At 45.4% G+C, this 21,125-nt stretch overlaps 1 protein-coding gene across 3 annotated transcripts in view; it reads left to right on the forward strand.

Annotated features, from left to right (window-relative positions):
• Nucleotides 1–21,125, forward strand: part of LRRK2 (leucine rich repeat kinase 2) — a 1,446,345-nt gene that overhangs the window by 390,786 nt on the left and 1,034,434 nt on the right. For all 3 annotated transcript variants that reach the window (XM_069229760.1, XM_069229761.1, XM_069229762.1), the window contains one exon: nt 13,048–13,324. In XM_069229760.1, coding sequence (XP_069085861.1) covers nt 13,048–13,324 — 277 coding nt within the window. The remainder of the gene's footprint in view (nt 1–13,047; nt 13,325–21,125) is intronic.

Here is a 21,125-nt window from a genome sequence, read left to right on the forward strand (position 1 = left end):
TTTCCACCAACCACTCTCATACCTCCACTCTGCAGGACACCTATTTGCAAACATCCCATGCGTAATGAGATCGAGCTGAGGAATACTGGTGTTATGTTAGCTCATTCCTAAAGTGTGGAACAGCCTCCCAATCCAGATCAGATGCTCCCCCTCTCTTATTGAATTTTGCAAGAAGCTAAAGATCTGTCTTTTCAGTTAACCAACCTACAGGCAGGGCTGGGCACATACACCTGCTCAGCACCAGGATACCCTTGTGGGTGATATTGCACATTACAGATGCATAAAACATACCCAACAAGGTTACTACCCCTGGACCTGCTTTCAGTAAAGAAATATTACATACATATCTCTAGCTCTCATGAATTAGTTTCTTCAGACTACATTTTCATTCCATTTCAAATACTGACCTCTCCCCATGCTGAGCGAGAAATTATATGATCTAGCGCTGTCAAACACATTGACAGCAGGTATTGGTAAAGCCAAAGTCATACCTTCATGTGCTAAAAAAGAAAGTGAGTGCATGCAAACATACACAGACTGTATGTGCAAAGTTTTTGTGCAACCTGTCACTTTTGGTACCCTGTTTTATATTTTCCAAGCGTGCTTCTTTTTAACTCTTGGAGATTGCAGTGCTGCTGTTATGCAACAACTCAAGCATGGGTAATGAAATATAGGGCACAAACAAGGAAGCACAAAATGAGGCAGGTTGCAGAGAGACATGGCACACTTAGTCGGAACATGTCTCTTTTTGCATGTGTTAGCACATACCAAACAAGTTTTCTTTGTAAGTTCTTTGGTTTATATAATCCCTACGTCCAACACACACAGATGTTAATATTTTTAGCTTTTGTATCAAATCTTATAAGCTAAAAAGTAGAAGTGTTGCTGTGATCGACATTCTGAGAGCTTCTGCAGTTGCTTATATTCACACTTTATCAGCAGCTGTACCACATTTTAGAACCCTCTTCCCATGGGCCTTTTGGTGCATTTTAGTCATTTAAACTACCTTCAGTCTTTTAAAACCTGTTTTTTTGTAATATGCCTTGCCATCCTCAGTGTAATAATGTTGTCTTACTGTGTTTTTGCTGTTTATTCTTTTTTCCGTCATTTTGGGTTATTTCATTAGACGTTTTGCTCTTTCCTCTTAGAATTGTGCTTTATTTTCATTCTATATGTTCTAAATGCTGTAGGAAACTTCCCCCTTTGGCATGGTTACCCCCCATGTTTTGCTTGATGCTGATGCCAACTTGACTGAGTGTGTGTTCTTTCCCTAAACTGTACCATTGTTTGCACAATTGGCACATCCCTGGTACACTGCTAAGTCCCTTGAAAAAGGTAGCAGTGGTACCAAAGGGCTCTGGGGCCAGGGAGGGTCCCTAAGGGCTGCAGCATGTATTATGCCACCCTAAGGGACCCCTCACCAAACACATTCACACTGCTATTGGAGCTTCTGTGTGCCAGTGGGGAGAACAAGGTAAAGTCAGCATGACATCCCTCTCTGTGTGCCATGCCTACCAACCACTGCCTGTGGCATAAGTGAGCCACCCCTCTACCAGGCCTTACAGCCCTATGGCAGGGTGCCTTACACCATAGGTGAGGGCATAGCTGCATGAGCAATATGCCACTACAGTGTCTAAGTCTATTATTAGACATTGTAAGTGCAGTATGGCCATATTAAGTATATGGGCTGGAAGTTAGTCATTGCGAACTTCACAAGTCCATGATGGCTTGAATTAAGACTGGGAAGTTTGATACCAAACTTCTCAGCACAATAAAACTACACTGATGCCAATGTTGGATTTATTGTAAAATGCACACAGAGAAAATCTCGGAGATGCTCCCTGTATCTTACACAACCCTCTGGTGTAGGGCTGACCAATCTGTGCCAGCCTGCCACTATCCGAGAAGTTTATGACCCCATGGGGTGAGAGCCTTTATGCTCTCTGGGGTCAGGAACAAAGCCTGCTCTGGGTGGAGGTGTTTCACACCTTCCCCCTGCAGGAACTGCAGCACTTGGTGGTGAGCCTCAAAGACTCAGGCCTCCTGTTACAGTGTCCCAGGGCACTCCAGCTAATGAAGACGCCTGCCCCCAGATAAAGTCCCACTTTTAGTGGCAGGAAAGTTAGGAAAAGCAAGGAGGAGTGACCACTGCAGCTAAGACAACCCCTAAGGTGCCCAGAGCTGACGTGAACCCCTCCTTGCAGAATCCTCCATCTTGTTTTGGAGGAGAGGGACCAATAGGGATAGGAATGTGTCACCGGTCCCCAAAGGGAGTGGGCACAGGAAGGGTGTAGCCACCCTCAGGGACAGTAGCCATTGGCTACTGCCCGCTGACCCCCTGTAATGCCCCTAAATCTAGTATTTAGAGGCACCCCTAAACCCTGCTCTTCAGATTCTGGGTGACCTCAAGAAGAAGAAAGAAGAACTGAAGAGCCAACCCCAGCAGTGAAGACTCCAGACGACAACTCACTTGGCCCCGGCCCTACCAGCATGTCTGCAGCTTCAAAGAATCCTGCTACAAAAAGGCCACGCATCCTGTAGTACCAGTGATCTCTTCAAACCCCCAGAGGACTGCCTGCCAATCAGAGGACCAAGAGCTCCAGAGAACAGTGGCCCTGTCCACAAGGAACAGCCAAGAAGGACTCCAGAACTGCCCCAGATCTGTGAGCCCTGCCCACTCAGCACCCAACACCAACAGCCATTGTCCAGGTGGTCCACTGGTCCAGAGAAGGTCCGGAGGCAATTCTGACATCAAGTCCACCCTGGTTTGAACCCTCCTGGTCCTGGCCAGCAAGATGATGCTTGCAGCCTACATCTGGAGGACCAACCTGACAGTGACCTGATCCGACAAAGATTCCTGACGCCCAAAGGTACCCTTGGACCAGCAGTCCCCTGGTCTTGGGAAATCCGGACACTCCAGCAATGTCCAGCGGGCACCTCTCCTCCTTGCCCGGCCTTTGGTTTTTTCACAGCCGACCCCCTTGACCCAGCCTGCAGCATCTTTGTAACCCCCAGTGTTCCCGTATTGAAAGGCATTGGGTGCAAGATGCTGTGTTTGCACCTTGCACCCAGCCGCCCCTGTGCCGCTTGAGGGTGTGTGTTTGGTGCTGACCTGTGCCCCCCACCCCGTTGGCGCTCATACAACCCCCCAGACCTGAGCCCTGAAACTGTGGGTACTTACCTGCAACGGTTTTATCCGAGTGCCCCCAGTCCTCATAGGATTTAATTGAAAACCCAACACAAACTTTGACCTCTGCACCTGGCCCACCCTCTGTTGCTGGTGGTGCATTCTTAGGGTCAACTTAATCTTTGACCTGTGGACAATTTAATTCACGAAAACTGGGCTCGTAAGTTGAGTACTTGCCTGTAACTGTGCTAATACTTTTCCTCCCCTAGGACTATATTGGTTACTAGGAGAAATTGCAGTGCCAACTTTTGAAATTGAAAAGTGTTACTTACTTAAACCTAAACAAAGTGCATTTGATATATAAGCTTAATATGAAGTTACAACTGTACCTGCCTGCAGCAAAGATCCTTTCGGTTCTAGAAACAAAATTATCTTTCTATATAAATCATTGGCCTGGAGTTAATCATTGAGCGTGTGCCTCATTTCTTTACTGTGTGTGTACAACAAATGCTTTGCACTTCCCTCGCATAAGCCAAACTGCTCGACCAGACTACCACCAAAGAGAGCATTGGTATTATCTACTTTAGCCTCTGTTAAGCCTATGGGGATACCCTGGACTCTGTGCACTCTATACCTCATTTTGGTATAGTATATACAGAGCCAGCTTCCTACATTGATGAATCAGCGGTGGGGTCTACAACTTTACATTTGCTGGACTACTTAGCCAACATCTGATCACACGGCTAAGTTCCAAATAGATTTTTAAATTGGACATTTGTTTCCTAAATTTTTAAAAGTCCTTCTAGGGCCTTTGTTAAGTCCCCTTTAGCATTACTTTTTAGATTTAAAAGTTATTAGAAGTTAAGGGTAAGTAGCTAGAAGTAGTTTTAGTTCCTAAAAGAAATCCCCAACCTTAGTAACAAAATGAGCAGCTCAGAGGACATGGTTGCGGAACTCGACCTGACCCTTACCTCCATCTCAAGATGAGAGAGTTAAGGTCTCTCTGTGGCATCAAAAAAATAAAACTGGTTCCAACCCTACCAAGATTCAGCTCCAGGAGCTCTTGGTAGCATATGCAAAGGAACATCATACTGAGTAGGACGACACCCTCTCAGATAGTGAAGAAGTTAGAGATCAGGAGGCTGACCTCTCCCCACCTAACCTAAATAGGTAAGGTAGGACCTCCCTGCCTCTGACTCCAAGGATAGTACTCACATGATCTGAGTCTCCCACAGGAGAGTCTGGTTCCTGTGGGAACACTGAGGGCAGCCTTAGTGAAGAAGACCTCCTTTTAGCAAGGATGGCCAAAAGATTAGCTTTGGAGAGACAGCTCCTGGCTATAAAAAGGGAGAGATCAGAAATGGGCCTAGCACCCGTTAATGGTGGCAGCAACATAATACCTAGGGGCAGAGAGCACTCTGATACCCCTAAAACCCCCAAAGGGTTGTATCCCAAAGTATGGGGATGGTGATGACTTCACCAAGTGGGTCACAGCCTTTGAGGGGGCCTGTGGAACCAGAAGATTGAAAACGTCTCACAGGGGATCTCTCCTTTGGTAAATGTTCACTGGTAAGTGTATGGATAAGCTCCTCACACTCACTAGTGCAGGTGCTAAGTCCTATGACCACACGAAGGCTACCCTGACTTTAGGCTTTGGACTCACCAGTGAGGAGTATAGAATTAGGTTCAGGGGGGTTCACAAAATCTCAAGCCAGTCCTGGGTTGATTTTATAGACTACTCAGTCTAAACACTAGATGGTTGGAGAACTGGAAGTTAAGTGCATGACTATTATAGGCTGTATAACTTGTTTATGAAAGAACACATATTAAGTAACTGCTTCAAAGAAACGTTGCATCAATATCTGATAGACCTAGTTCCGATGTCTCCCCAAGAATTAGGAAAGAAGGCAGGCCACTGTGTCAAGACTAGGGTGACCAAGACCTCCAATGGGGATGACGTAAAGAAAGGGGTTATAAAGCCTCACCATGTGAAGGGTGGTGAGACATCTAAGGATAAATGTAAAGAGTCTTCTAAAGGCCTTCAAAATCGGAGCAGGAGGGTGGGCCAAACCTCTTTTCAGTGTTATGATGGGTACAAAGCTAAAAACTTTGATCCCAAAAAGGCCTTGTGTTTCAACTTAGGCAGAATGGACTCCAGACTGGAGACTCCGTCTGTCCCAAAAAGAATCCCCCTTGTACTGCACCAGCTAGCTCTGGTATAGCCAGTCTCCAGATGGGATCAAGAGTGTGGCCAGAGCAAATTAGGGTTCACACTGAAGCTACTTTTGTTTCTGAGGGAGGGGTAGATGTTGCCACTCCTGCGGTTTGCTCCCCTAATATGAACAAGTATAGACAGCATGCCTTGATTAATGGGACTAAGTTAGAAGCCCTGAGAGATACAGGTGTCAGTGTCACCATGGTGACTGAAAAACTGGTTTCTCCAGGACAGTATTCGGCTGGACAAACCTATCAGTGACCAATGCTGACAATGTAACCTAGGTCTATCCCATGGCTATAGTGACCTTAGAATGGGGAGGGGTTACTGGCTTGAAACAGGTAGTGGTCTCTTTTGCAATCCTAGTTGAATATCTGCTAGGGAATGACCTGGAGTCCTTAGCTTAGGCTGAGGTTGAACTCAAAACCCATGCAGCTATGCTGGGAATCCCTGAAATGTTGTTTGTGAAGACTAGAGCACATGGCTGAGCATAGGGTGAAAAAGAAGTGTTGAAGCCTAGAATAATGGCCCAACCTTCCAAGGGAAAAGCCAAGAAGACTAGGGGGCAGCCTCTGTACAGCAAATAGCTCAAGACTTCTCTTCTCAGGAAGCAGTCTTAACATCCTTCTAGGGAACGGAGTCCATGGAAATTGATCCTTACCAGGTAGAGCTCTAGGCCCAAGTGGACCCTCTAGGGACCAGCTGTGCCAAGGACAGAGAACCTGCCTCATTCTTGAAGGCCCGAGGCAGCAAGCTGCTGCACAGGAAAAGGGAGATATCAGTGCCTCCCACAGAGGCTACTGAGAGGAGGTGCTTTTGTACACTGAGGCCAGAGACCCCAAACCTGTTGCTACCAGGCAAGTGATAGTGCCTCAGCAGTTCAGGGAGTTCATCCTCACTCTAGCTCATGACACCCCCTTAGCTGGGCATCTGGGCTAAACCAAAACTTGGAATAAGCTTATCAGCCATTTCCACTGGCCCAATATGTCACAAAAGGTGAAGGAGGTTTGCATCTTCTATGTCACCTGCCAAGCAAGTGGTGAGTCAGATGGCCACCAAAATCCCCCCACCTCTAATTCCACTTCCAGTGGTTGGAGTTCCCTTTGAAAGGTTTGATGTGGTCATAGTGGATCTACTTGAGCCACCCACAGCTTCAGGAAAACAATATATACTGGTAGTAGTGGATCGTGCTACCAGGTATCCTGAAGCAATTCCCCTTAGGTCTACTACAGCCCCTGCAGTATCCAAAGCCCTCATTGGTATATTTACCAGGGTAGGGTTTCCGAAGAGGTTGTTTCTGATAGAGGTACCAACGTCATGTCGGCTTACCTAAAACACAAGTGGAATGAGTGTGGACTGACTTACAAGTTCACCACACCATACCATCCACACATCAATGGACTTGTTGAAAGGTTCAACAAGACATTAAAGGGCATGATCATGGCACTCTCTGAAAAACTCAACAGGAGATGGGATGTCCTTTTGCCATGCTTGCTTTTCACCTACAAAGAGGTGCCTCAGAAGGTAGTAGGTTTTTCCCCCGTTGAACTTCTGTTTGGCCACCCTGCTAGAGGACCACTTGTAAAGGAGGGTTGAGAGAGACCTCTCCTTGAACCTAAGCAAGATGTGGTGGACTATGTACTAGGCCTCTGCTCTAGGATGGCAGAGTACATGGAAACAGTATCCAAAAACCTTGAGGCCAGCCAACAACTCCAGGAGTTTACACCAGGTAAGAAGGATTGGGTTCTGGAGCCTGTGGCTCCCAAGGCACTTATGGTCAGGTGGAGTGGCCCTTACCCCATCCTAGAAAAGTGAGGTCACCTACTTGATAGACCTGGGCTTTTCTGTGACAAAGCTGATGTAACCATGCTGATGGTTACTGATGAGGACCAGGAAGCAAAGAGTGAGCCTCTCCCTGACCTCCTCTCTCACAGCCCTGAAGATTGGTTGACACCCTCTCTGCCTAACAGCAGGCTGACTGCAGGCAAGTCCTGCAGCAGTATACAGAGCATTTCTCCTTAACCCCTGGTCAGACACACTGGTATACCCATGATGCAAACACTGGAGATAGCTTGCCTGTCAAATCTAAGATCTATTGGCAGTCTGACCAAGTTAAGGAGAGCATCAAAGTGGAAGTCAACAAGATGCTGGATTTAGGGGTTATTGAACCCTCTGACAGTCCCTGGGCTAGCCCAGTGGTCTCAGTCTCCAAGCCTATCTCCTGGGTGGAAAGAAAGAAATGAGGTTGTGTGTGGACTACAGAGGCCTGAACTCTATCACTGAGACAGATGCTCACCCCATACCCAGTGCTGATGAGCTGATAGACAAATGAGGTGCAGCAAGGTTTCTCAGTACCTTTGACTTAACTGCAGGGTACTAACAAATTTGCAGGACACCAGGAGCAAAATAAAATACAACATTCCCTACACCTGATGGGCATTATCAGTTCACTGTTATGCCCCTTGGTCTAAAGAATACCCCTTCCACCTTCCAAAGGTTGGTGAATCAAGTCCTTGCTGGCTTGGAGATCTTCAGTGCAGCATATCTGGATGATATCGCTGTCTTTAGCTCCTCTTGGCATGATCACCTGGTTCACCTGCGAAGGTTATGCAGGCTTGCAATCTGCAGGCCTAGCTATCAAGGCATCCAAATGCCAGATGGGGCAGTGCACTGTTGTATACTTGGGCTACCTTTTAGGTAGAGGCCAAGTGTAACCTTTAGAGCCCAAGATCCAGAAAATTGTGGACTGGAAGCTCCTACCCCCCAGAATTAAGTCAGGGCATTCCTTGGCTTGACTGCTTATTACAGGAGGTTTGTGAAGGGGTATGGGTCTATTGTGAGCCTCCTCACAGAATTGACCTCTAAGAAGATGCCCAAGAAAGTAAACTGGACAATTAGTTGTCAAAAGGCCTTTGACACCCTGAGAGAGGCAATGTGCTCAGCACCAGTTCTCAAGGCAGCATACTACTCTAAGCAGTTCATCATGCAGACCGATGCCTATGAACATCGGATAGGAGCTGTTGTTTCCCAAGCCAATGATGATGGCCTTGACCAGCCTGTTGCTTTTATTAGCAGGAGGTTACTACCCAGGAAACAGCGTTGGAGTACCATTGAGAGGGAGGCCTTTGCTGTGGTTTGGTCCCTGAAGAAGTTGAGATCATACTTGTTTGGTACTCACTTCATTGTTTAAACTGAACACAGACCTCTCAGATGGCTGATGCAAATGAAAGGTGGGACCCCGAAACTTCTGAGGTGGTCCATCACCCTAGAGGGAATGGAATTTCAGTGGAACACATACCTGGGACTGCCCATGTCAATGCATATGGAATTTCCAGGTCTTTCCACTGAGACAATGAAGACTCTCTTGGTAAAGGTTAGTCTCATCCTCCTTTGTTTGGGATGGAGTTGTGTAGGAAAGTGCCCCTTTTGACATGGTTACTCCCCCACTTTTCACCTGATGTTGATGTTAACTTGACTGAGTGTGTGCTGGGATCCTGCTAACCAGGTCCCAGCACTAGTTTTCTTTCCCCAAACTGTACCATTTTTTTCACAATTGGCATACCCCGGTCAGAAAGCTAAGTTCCTTGTAAAATGTCCCAGTGGTACAAAGGGTTTTGTGGCCAGGGAGGGTGCCTAAGGGCTGCACTATGTATTGTGCCACCCTAAGGGACCCCTCACCAAACACACGCACACTGCCATTGCAGCTTGTGTTTTGGTGGGGAGAAAAAGGTAAAGTGGACATGGCATCCCTCTCTGGGTGCCATGCCCACCAACCACTGCTTGTGGCATAAGTAGGTCACCCCTCTAGCAGACCTTGCAGCCCTAAGGCAGGGTGTACTAGGTGAGGGTATAGCTGCATGAGTAATATGCCCCACCAGTGTCTAAGTCCATTATTAAGACATTGTAAGTGCAGTGTGGCCATATTTAGTACATGGGCTAGACGTTTGTCAATACAAGCTCCACAGCTCCATGGCTGGGACGTTTGGTGTCAAACTTCTCAGCACAACAAACCAACATTGATACCAGTGTTGGTTTTATTGTAAAATGTAAAAGTCCATCTTACCCAACTCTCTAGTGTAGGGCTGACCGCTCTGTGCCAGCCTGCCACTGACAAGTTTCTGACCCCACCTGATGAGAACCTTTGTGCTCTCTGGGGACAGGGACAAAGCCTGCCTGGGTGGAGGTGCTTCACACCTCCCTTCTGCAGGAACTGCAACACTCTGCGGTCAGCCTTAAAGGCTCAGGCCTCTTGTTACAGTGCCCCAAGGCACGCCAGCTGGTGGAGATGCCCGCACCCTGGACCAGGCCCAACTTTTGGCTGCAGGTATGCATGGAAAGTTAGTTAAAACAATAAGTGACCACTGCAGCTAGGACCTCCCTACAGTGTCCAGAGCTGAAGTGACCCCCTCCTTCTTGTTTTGGCAGGGACTGACCAATAGGGATAGCAATGTGCCCCCCACCCGAAAGGGAGTTGGCACCGGAAGGGTGTAGCCATCCTCAGGGATAGTAGCCATTGGCTACTGCCCTCTGACCTCGTTATGCACCTAAATCTAGTATTTAGGGGCACCTCTGAACCTTGCTCTTCAGATTCCTGGAAACCTCAAGAAGAAGAAGGAACAAGCGCTGAAGAGCTGACCCCAGCAGTGAAGACTCAAGACAACAAATGACTTGGTTCCAGCCCTACTGGCCTGTCTGCAGCTTCAAAGACTCCTGCTACAAAAAGGCGATGCATCCTGCAGGACCAGTGACCTCTTCAAACCCCCAGAGGACTGTCTGCTCAGCAGAGGACCAAAAACTCCTGAGGACAGCAGCCCTGTCCAAAATAAACAGCCAAGAAGGACTCCAGAACTGCCCCGGATCCACGAGCCCTACCAACTCTGCACCCCACGCCCCATATCCAGGTGGCCTGCCAGTCCAGAGAAGGTCCCCAGGTGATTCTGACCTTGAGTCCACCATGGGTTGACCCCTCCTGGCCAGCACGACAATGCCTGCAGCCTAAATCCGGAGGACTCCCCTGACCGCAATCTGATCCAACAAAGATTCCCGAGCACCCTGGCCCTGGGGAATCCGACCCATTGTCCAAGAACATCCAGCGGGCATCTCTCCTCCTTGTCCAGCCTTTGGAGTTTCACAACCAAGACCCTGGACCCAGCCTGTAGCATCAATGTGACCCTTGGAGTTCCCTCATTGAAAAGAATTGGGCGCCCAACTCAGTGGTTGCACCCGGTCACCCCTGTGCCACTGAGGGTGTGTGTTTGGTGCTAACCTGTGTTCCCCGATGCTCATCTAAACTAGTTTATGACCTGAAACCGCGGGTACTTACCTGCAGCCTGTTTTATTCCGAGTGTGCCTGTTCCTCATAGGAATCTATTGAAAACCCAACACCATTTTTGACCTCTGCACCCAGCCGGCTCTTGCTGCTGGTGGTGCACTCTTGCGGTCAACTTGAACTTTGACCTGTGGACATCCTATTTGTTTTTCACCACGGCAAGGCTTACCTCTCCTGTAGGGTAACATTGGAATTACCTTATTACATTTATTAAGCTATAAGTTCCAATTGGGAGCAGATAAACAGTTCATGTTTAGTGTCTTAGGAATTGTAATGAAAAATCCTCTTTAATGGTAAAGTTGGATAATAAATTACAATTTTGAAAAAAACACTTTTAGAAACTTGTCATTTTCCTGCCTTAGTCATTTAGAGCCACATGACTGGGTGTAGTTGGCAGTCGGTCCTTGTGTATTCTTCACAGACAGCCACACACACTAGAGAGCTTAGGTGTACACCACCCACACTAGAATGCTTAAGTATACCTGGATTAGCCGTTACTGGCAGGGTGGGGAGACAAAACTGGACACAGCCCCACTTACATTTGAGTACGGTGTGTCCTGCCTTCACAAAAAGGATTGCATACCCCTTGTAGTTAGTCTGGACCCAGGGCAAGGGAGGCAGGAAACCTGAGCACTTCAAAAGGAATTCCCTAGTAGCTTCTCCCTCTTCCGTGCAATCACCATGTATAAATATTGGACCTCAGGCACAACTCCTCAGTACACATTTGGACCTGTGGAAGACTGCCAGGAAGAAGGACTGTTGTGGTGCTGGAAGGACTACCACTCTGCTGGACTGCTGTCCTGCTGAATTGCTGCTCTGCTGCCCTATTCTTCCTAGGTGAGAAGTACTGGACCTGTAACTTGTACCCAGGACCACCAGAGTGACTCCTAGGATTAGTCTCTTGTAACCTGGCCCTGGACTTTGCCAACTGTGAGTCCTGCCCTGCCAAGTGGTGCCATCCCAGACCTGGAAACTTGGAAGTGGGCCTGAAGATGCTCTGCTAGCCTGTGAACCCAGCAGAACCAACACATCTACGCTGCTGCATGGACTTCCCAGATGCAAAGAATCCACATTGGACTTCGCAGCTCACTGAAGACGCTGCTGCGTGACTCAGTTCCACTCAAGGACATCGCATCACCCAACGCAGCTCTACAGAAGCTCTGCTGCGTGACACATCTTAACACAAGGACATCGCATTGCCTGTCACAGCTCCCTGAAGCCAATTTTGCATGCTGCTTCTCTTCACTGGGACCTCGCATCGCCTCTGCTGTTCTACATCCTGACTTCGCACCTCTTGGCAACCTGCATTAAGGTACTGTTTAGTGGACCTTAGTGGGACCCTGGAGCCAGCCCATGCTCAATCGGAGTCAGCTTGAACTTGTTCTTTGTCCCGGTCTAGCACAACCAGATATCAGTATTTGGCACTTTGTGCTTTATGGTGCTATATTCACTGAAATCTTTAAAATTGCATAGCTCAGGTTCTATTGATTGGAAGTTTATCATTTTGGTCTTGTTCTAGTTATTAACATTTCGTTTTTTTCTAATTTGGTGTAGGATTCTTCTTGTGTTGTGTTTTAACTGTACTACTGTTTGACTTGCTGCATAAATGCTTAACATATTGCCTTTAATTTAAGCCTGACTGGTCTGTACCAAGCTGCTTGAGCACAGGTTAGTTTGGGGTTTGCTTGTGATTTCATCCTGATGCGGATTGTGGGTGCTGCTTGAGTAGGATTTCAGCCTCCTCAATCAGTAACCAGTTCTTACAATGATGTTTTCCATGAAACATCCCAAAACTAGTTATATTTGTTATTCTACCTCCTTCATATAAAGGTTTATCTGCACGGAAATATGCCCAGATCAGTATTCCCTGTTTATCATTAATTTAGGGATGCTAAACATTTATATATGTTTTATATGTATTTATTTTTGGTTGTGCCAACCAAGGACTACACGTTTTAACTCTCATAACTGTAATCAAAAATCATATTTTCTGATTTACACATTCTACAGAATTCAGCAATTGATGGTGAATCTCTTTGCTTTTGATTATCTGTGTAGATTAGCTCCTTGTGTTTTATTAAATAAATTGATGTATCTATTTTGTTAATAATATCACATAGACTGGTAGATCACTGTGTGTCAGTAAGAAGGTCAGGCATGTAGGATGCATTTTTTATGAGTTAGTTATTTCCTATAAACATGCACTTTAAAGGAAATCATATTAAGGTAAAACAATCACACCACGTAAGCATAATATCAAATGGTGCTTGGGATAGAATACAGTTGAAGCTAGATCAGAAAACTAACATATTTTGCTCAAAATGGTTAAACCTTGTGAAGGACTTGGATAATACTGATAAGTTTTCTTTATTCTAGGTATGTGAAAAAGGAAACAACATTAGATTGGTGGAACTGCTATTAAATGGAGGAGCTCGTGAGCAAGATGTTCGAGAGGCATTAAATATTAGTATTAAGAAAGGCAACAGTGAAGTCATCAGCTTGCTTTTAAGAAAACTTGCCCTTGATCTAGCTAATAATAGCATATGTCTTGGGGGCTTTCGGATTGGAAACATTGAACCTTCTTGGTTGAGTCCTTTATTCCCCAGAACATCATCTGCTTTAAAACATGAACCAGACCAGGAAAGGAAAAAAGGTATGTGATTATTTTAATCAACAGTTGGCACATGTTAGTGTTAATCTTACAGATTCTGTGGAATTTTTGCATTCCTGAAACTTCAAGTGGTGGCAGTAATTTGAGAGAGTTAGGGAACATTTTGATCTTGTGTTGGGTTAAGGTCAGCCACTTAACAGTCTGTTTTCTGGTATGAGCAAGAGACAAGTTGAATCTTGTGGGAGACATTAAAACATGACGGCATATGAGTCAGTCCATCATGTGACAGGAACTCTAGAAGAATTATCTCATGTAGGTATTGGCATTCCAGACATGCTGCTGACAGTCATAAACAACTTGTCATGTGCTGATGGTAAGATGCTATAGTTCCAGGATTCTATTTTGGAAATACACTGTGGTGTGGTAATGGTTACATACATCTAGGACATATTGATGTGTCTGTTTTTGTAGAAATCATATATTTGTGTGTAGTTTGCCTGTATTTTATGGACATTGTCCCCATTTCACCTATAGTAACTCTCTCCTGTGTAGCCAGCCCTTTCATCTCTCCTATCCAGTCCTCAATTTTAGGGTTTTCCTGTAAACTTTATTTTTCTTTTCTATCTGCTTTTTTTCTTTAATAGCGAGAGCATTTAATTGATCTCCAATGTGGCAGGTCAAATAAATAGTCTGAAGATTTGTCTTGAGCTACAGACATATAGTTCTGTATATTCTACACCTTTTTGGTATTTAGCACCTTTGTTGAGTGTGGGTAAGTGCCATGACTTATGAGACAACAACGCCAGTAAGTCATCATGCCTTCACCTCCCTTAAAAATGGTAACTAATAGATACTCTGAATATCTGCATATTTGATTTATGCCATGGCATTTTTTTCACAGGCAAAGCATGGTATCTTTGACTCACGAGAGTTGGAGCCTTGAGTGAGCCATTATGCCCTTCCTTCCCTTCCTTTACAATGGTGATGAAACCAAAGTTACTCTCTGTGTGTATGCAAACATGACTTATGCCTTGGTATTTTTTTATGTACACTTGTTTTAATAAAAGGCATTTAGCAAAAACCAGTATGTGAGAGATTAAATTTGTGCAGCAAGGTTTATATCACATTGAAGAAACCTGCATTAAGCGGGACGTTTCACCATGTCAAATAATTGTTACATGCAGTTTTTAGTGCAGTAGTGTTTTTTGCATGCCAATTTTGTTATACAGTAGTAATAAACTTGGAATTTGACATTTACATTGTAGGGATAAATGTTTTAATGTCTGTTTATTAGTTCAGCTCGTGTAAATAACATGTTATTAGACCACATTTATTTCCACTGCTACTGAATAGATGCACTTGTTCTCTAGTTATGGTTAACTTTGTTTGTTAATACTTCTGTATATGCAAACACAGGCATGGCATGAGCCATACACGAACAAAGGCACAGTATAATTGGAGTCTTCACCTTGTTTTGTGAGACACAATCCTTCTCCATACTTGTTAATGATAATAACTATGTACAGTGCTGGTAAATGGCCATACCAACCGATTATTCATAGAAAATAAAATGTTCAGTGGCATGTGTGGCTGTAGATACACGTGCTCTGCATGCTCCTGCCATCTAGGGTTGTATTCAGAGTGTTGCAAGTTGTTTTTCTTCTAGGAAGCGTTTTTGAGTCACTGTATCGAGTGACTCCTCCTTCTCTATGACACTGTGCATGGACATTGACTCCTTTCTTAAATTGTTTTCTCTCTGCCATCGGGTTTGAACCTGTGTCTCGTCGCTCTGTTCTCCCTTCGCTCCAGTTTCAAAACCTTTCTCCTGTCTTTCCTAAAATTAACGATATTGTTTTCGGTCGCCTTTTCTACTCTTGTGCTCTTCTCATTCCCTCGCTCAGGGAACTGACCAATTGCCCTTCAGGGTATCCTCGCCCACTCAAGCCTACCTCACTACATGGCACTGGCCAGCAAGCTGTGCTGATGGAACAAATGCCATTTCGATTCTGTCCTCTGTGCACTCCAAAGTCCCGAACACCGACCAACATCTGGTTTGTAACTTGTACCTCTCCCCCAACCATCAAGAAGTCACCTGCGATGCCTGCAATTCCTTCTATTCGAAAAGACACTTAGAGAACGGAGGGCTCACCAACTAGAGATGGTGCATAAAACCCTGGAAGACTCTCCGGACATTTTCAGGGAGGAGGACACCCAGAAGGAACCAGAACAGGAGTAGGCCTTTTCATCCAGGACTCCGACATCTAGTCAGATAACAAAAGCCACAAGGTGACTTCAGTGCAACCTGTAAGTACAGTGGCCCCTCCTGCCCCCGCCACAACTTTCAAAACACCTGTTACCGAGGTCGCCCGACCACAACTGCCACCAGTCCATGACTAGCTCAGAAAACCAGGTGAGGATGTCCCGCCCTGCGGCTCGGCACCAAAACCTCAAGGCCAAGACACCATCTTCGACCTCCTCCCCCGATTCGGTCCAAGACGTCGTGGCTAAGTTTATCCGAACCTCCTCACCGACATCTTCTGCTCTCAGGCCAGCTTCTACCCTCGCCTCGGCTCCGACAAAAGGGACCAACTGAAAGCTTTGGTCTCTAAATCCGGGGACTCTACCTCTTCAGAGCCGAAAGACTAACCAATCCTCAACCACACCTTCCCTGTTGAACCCATTTTGGAGACCATGGGCGCTTGTCAGCGTCACCTCCATATCAAGGAGGGCACAGGGCACATCATTGCTTCTCCCCCTGTTACTTTTAAATGCAAACACTTTTAAGGCGACCCTGGACACATCTCCTCCTCCAAAGAGAGCCTACGACAAGGCTGCCACTATACACAAGCCTTTCCTCTTCCTTCTCCTCCTCTGTCAACTTCTCCACCATCTGCTTCTCCTCCACCCCTCTCTACACCTCCCTCTCCTACTGCAGGAGATTTCACACCACAGGGTTCTTCGCTGTTCATGGGGGGTGATTTAGGCGGGACACAACAGGACCCAGATCTTAGGGATACATATGACCCTAATCTCATGTTATCAACAGACCCAGATCTATACCCCTGTACAACCCTCACTGCCAGAGGATGCTACATCCTACCAGCAGGTGATAGCCAGAGCAGCCACTTTTCACAATGTCAAGCTTCACAGGGACTCCATTGAGCAGGACTTTCTATTTGATAACCTAATGTCCACACATATGGATATCCAATACCTCCCCTTGCTCCCTGGCATGCTTCGCCATGCTGGGAAATCTTTAAGGAACCAGTTTGCTCTAGGGTTATCACTCCTAGAGTTGACATAAATACAAACCCGCTTCTTCTGTTCCACCATACATAAAGTCCCAGGTCCCTCCAGATTCCTTTGTGGCTACTACCACACATAAGCAGGCCAATAGTCAGGCCACAGTGGACTCTCCTCCTCCAGACAAGGAGAGTAAAACGATAGATGCCACAGGTAAGAGGATGGCTGCGCAGGCTGCTAATCACTGGTGCATCGCCAACTCACAAGCCCTACTTGCAAGATATGATTGAGCTCACTGGGATGAGATGGAGGAGCTCCTCCAATATCTCCCAGATGAGCACTGCAAAAGGGGACAACAGATTGTCACAGAAGGATAGACAATCACTAACCACTCTATTAGATGTGCCCTCGATGCTGTGGACACCCAGGCATGTGGTATTAACACTAGCATCTTCGTAAAGAGACAAGCCTGGCTTAGATTGTCAGGTTTTAAACCTAAGGTGCAACAAGCAGTGCTAAACATGCCCTTCAATAAAGAGCACCTTTTTGGCCCTCAAGTGGACTCCACCCTTGAGAAGCTGAAAAAAGACTGTGGGTGCTTTATAGACCCCCTCCCAAAGAGGTACTTTTTATCAACCCACATTCAGAGGTGGTTACAAACCAACATCCTCAGATGCCTCCACCTCTCAGACCCTGGCAGCCTTCAAACACCTACTCATGTGGCTTCTATAGAGGCATCTTTAGAGGTAACAACACACAAGGTAGAGGAAAGAGCGCCACCACTTGCACCTCTACACCAACCTCTAAACAGCCTCTAAACAGTGATTACTTACATCTCACACCATCCCCTCCCCCTTTCCACACCTGTTGGGGGTCACCTTCAAGATTTCCATACACAGTGAGTCGCCATCACTTCGGACCAGTGGATCCTCTTCATTATCGAACATTGTTACTTTCTGGCTCATCACCACTCCTCCAAACATTCCCCCCACTCTCACAGGCTTCCCCACTAACACCTTCTCAAGCAAGAAGTACAATCCCTTCTTCTCAAAGGAGCCAGTTCCGCGACATCACCAAGGAATAGGAGCATGCTCTATGTACTTCCTCATTCCCAAAAAAGACTGCTCTCTTAGGCCCATTCTGGACCTATGGCCCTTAAACCATTATATTCTTTTAGAACACTTTCACATGGTCACTCTTCAAGATGTGACTCCTTTCTTACCACACAGCGTATTCATGACCACCCTCGATCTCAAGGACGCCTACTTCCATATTCCAATCCACCCTGCACACCACAAATATCTCCTATTTGTGATTGCAAGAAATCACTAACAATTCAAAGTACTTCCCTTCAGGGCCATTGGGAGCGTCATCATCAATCCATCCACATCAACTTCCTAGAGCTTCAGGCATTATTTATAGCAGTGAAAACATTTCTTCATCTCCTCTATCGCAAAGTTGTTCTAGCCCGCCCAGACAACATGACAGCAATGTACTACCTTGATAAAAAGGGGGGGGAGACACGGTCATTCCAATTGTCACAACTCTCTCAGACAACATGGAAATGGGCTCGCCACCTCACATACGCCTAGTGGCAGAGTATCTCTCAGGAGTGGACAGTGACTTTGCAGACCTGCTCAGCAGGCTGCAGCAACAAGTCCATGAATGGGAACTTTACCTGCAAGTCCTTCAAACATGCTTCCGGAAGTGAGGCACATGTCAAATAGATCTTTTTGCCACAGCACAAAAGACAAAATGCAAAGTCTTCACCTCCAGGTGCCCTCATCCCCCATTCAAAGGCAATGCTCCATGGGTGAACTGGTCAGGCATATTTGCCTACGCTTTTCCTCCTCTCCCTCTCAATCTGTTTCTAGTGAAACGGATCAGGCAAATGTCGGACAACAAGGTCCGTGTTGATCCCACATGGGTATGCCATCTCGAGTTCACCACACTATTAGATCTCTCAGTAGTTCCCCATGAAAAGTTTCCCAACAGGCCAGACCTTCTCACTCACAACCAAGGCCAGGTCAGGCACCTAGATTCCAAATAACTCAACCTTGCAATATGGCTCCTAAGGTCATAGAGTTTGGTTACCTGGACCTCCCTGCAGAATGCATGGACATTGTCAGAGAAGTTTGTAAACCCACTACCAGAGCATGTTGGCTCGAAAGTGTAAACCCAAACACATTAATCCCATTAAAGCTGCTGTCCAAGACAGTGTCTGGTAGTTACTTCAGCTACAGAAAGCTAATTCAGATTACACCTCCAACATCTTGCAGCCATAGCTGCATACTTACAAGAACAGACATCATACATCCCTCTTTAGGATCCCAGAAATCAAAGCATTCATGGAAGGTCTTAAATGGGTCATTCCACCAAGACTGCCCCTGCATCATCTTGGAACCTAAACATTGTCCTTACTAGGCTTATGGGTCTTCCTTTTGAACCCTTTCACTCATGTCCTCTTCAGTACCTCTAATGGAAAGTGGCATTTTTAGTAGCTATCCCATCTCTGACGTGTTTGTGAGCTCCAGGCAATAACCCTGGAAGAACCATTCTTCCAAATAGGTACAGTGTGGTTCTTCACACCAATCTGAAGTTCCTCCATAAAGTTGTCTCTCAATTCCATATTAATCAATCCATTGAGTTGCCTATCTTGTTTCCGCAACCTGACTCAGTTGCCGAAAGAGCCCTTCACACTTTGGACATTAAACATGCATTACTGTTCTACATCTCATAAAGGCAATCCAATATCAAAGAATAGCATACCTAGGTGGATAGTAAAATGTATTCAAAGTTGTTATGCTAAAGAAAAAATACACTTTCCTGTTACTCCCAGAGCACACTCTACAAGGAAGAAGGGAGCCACTATGGCTTTCATTAGAAATATAGCAGATAAATCTGAAACAAATCCTACTCCAGAAAAAAGGTTCCTACCTCGAGGAATCCAGAAGATAATAAATCCGCAATGAACAAAGGACACAACGAAAAGAAAGAGAAAGAAAAAAGGAAAAGAAAACAAACATAGACAAAAAGTACCAAAAAACTAAAAACAAAAAAAACAAACAAACCAACAAATAAACCAACAAACAAAAAAGCTTAAACCAACACACAAAAAGACAAACAAGACAACATACAAAACAGCCAACAAACCAACCCCTAAATAACCTCAAGTACTGTATACATTTAGCATTTATTTTAATTCCCAATAACTCCAAAACTACAATAATATACACAAGTGTAATACAGTAAATAAAACTGATATAACAATAATAAATAATGTAAATCCTGGGAACAAGACATTAAATTATAAACCACTCAAACTCAACAATCACACATAACACTACTGAAGTATTCAACAAGGACAAAGGACAAAGTAAATGATAAATGGCCTAAAATGCAGGTCATACCCTACAGTATATACACATTCTATAGCAAAACAGAACAACAAAGAGGATCTGAAGAATAATGTCCATATGTTGACCTGATTAATATGTTTAGGCACCAAGTTAATTCAGTGGTGTGTAAAGAAGAAATTCTTTACTTATTCCATAAATTGGTTATAATGATCTAAACCTCATTGTGTACAGATAATTAGCTAATAAAGCCATAGTGTCTTGATTGCCAACTTGTCCAAGGACAGGAATATCTTGGTCCGGGTCAATGTATGCAGACGCGCGTTTCGGTGAACCATGACCCTCACAAGGGTCAGACACCTTCCTCAGGGCACTTAGAGTTCACATTAGTATAATTTTTCCCAGGAAAATACTAATCCGCCTTCAAGCTGATGTCTAGGAGATAAAGAAACCAAAAATGTCTGATGGCTGAACGAACGACAAAAGACAAGGGCTATAAACAAAAAGACAAGACCAATGACATATATGATGAAGGAGGTGTGACAGGCCATACAAATAGAGAGATAAAATATTTAAAACAGGAGATTTAATGTGCAACATGCTGGACTAAAGTCCATACCTAGCACCAGACCCTGTTTCGTGATTAGTATATAACAATAATACCAATACTAACACCACCTCAAGAGCAACACCTGTGTGACCGAGCATTGTGCCAGAATGATACCTGCGCTGCGTATTTATCCAAGAAGAGGACAGCGTTTTGTAATAAATGTGTACCCAACTTCAGTATTTTCTTCTGGCTAATTAGTAAGTGCTATCTCGTTGGGTAAATGTCTCCCACACTACAGCTGCATGAATGACACTGAGGTAATGTCTCGAGTATCCCTTCATATTTATAACTTTGACAATGTAATTGTTGCTTGAGCGTCTTAATCAGATAACTTATCAAGGAGGAACTGCGGAGAAAACACACTTGGATGATTTATACTTTACAGAAGTGCTTCTTTGTTTGGTGGGGATGTAATGGTCTTCACAGGCATCAATAAGGAACTGTAATGGGATCCTCAAGTCCCCAGTGATCCCAGCCGGCTCCCCACGTCCTGCGGGAGCTGCTGAAAATGCAGCTCCCTGCGTGCAGGAGTAGTGCTTTAATCTCTTTTTTTCTGCCTGCGTGTCTGCGGGCAGAAAAAAAGATTAAATCTCTGCTTCCAGTATGCAGGAGCATTTTGACAGCTCCTGCTTGC

This window comes from Pleurodeles waltl, chromosome 4_1 (genome assembly GCF_031143425.1).
Source record: "Pleurodeles waltl isolate 20211129_DDA chromosome 4_1, aPleWal1.hap1.20221129, whole genome shotgun sequence".
Lineage (NCBI taxonomy): Eukaryota > Metazoa > Chordata > Amphibia > Caudata > Salamandridae > Pleurodeles > Pleurodeles waltl.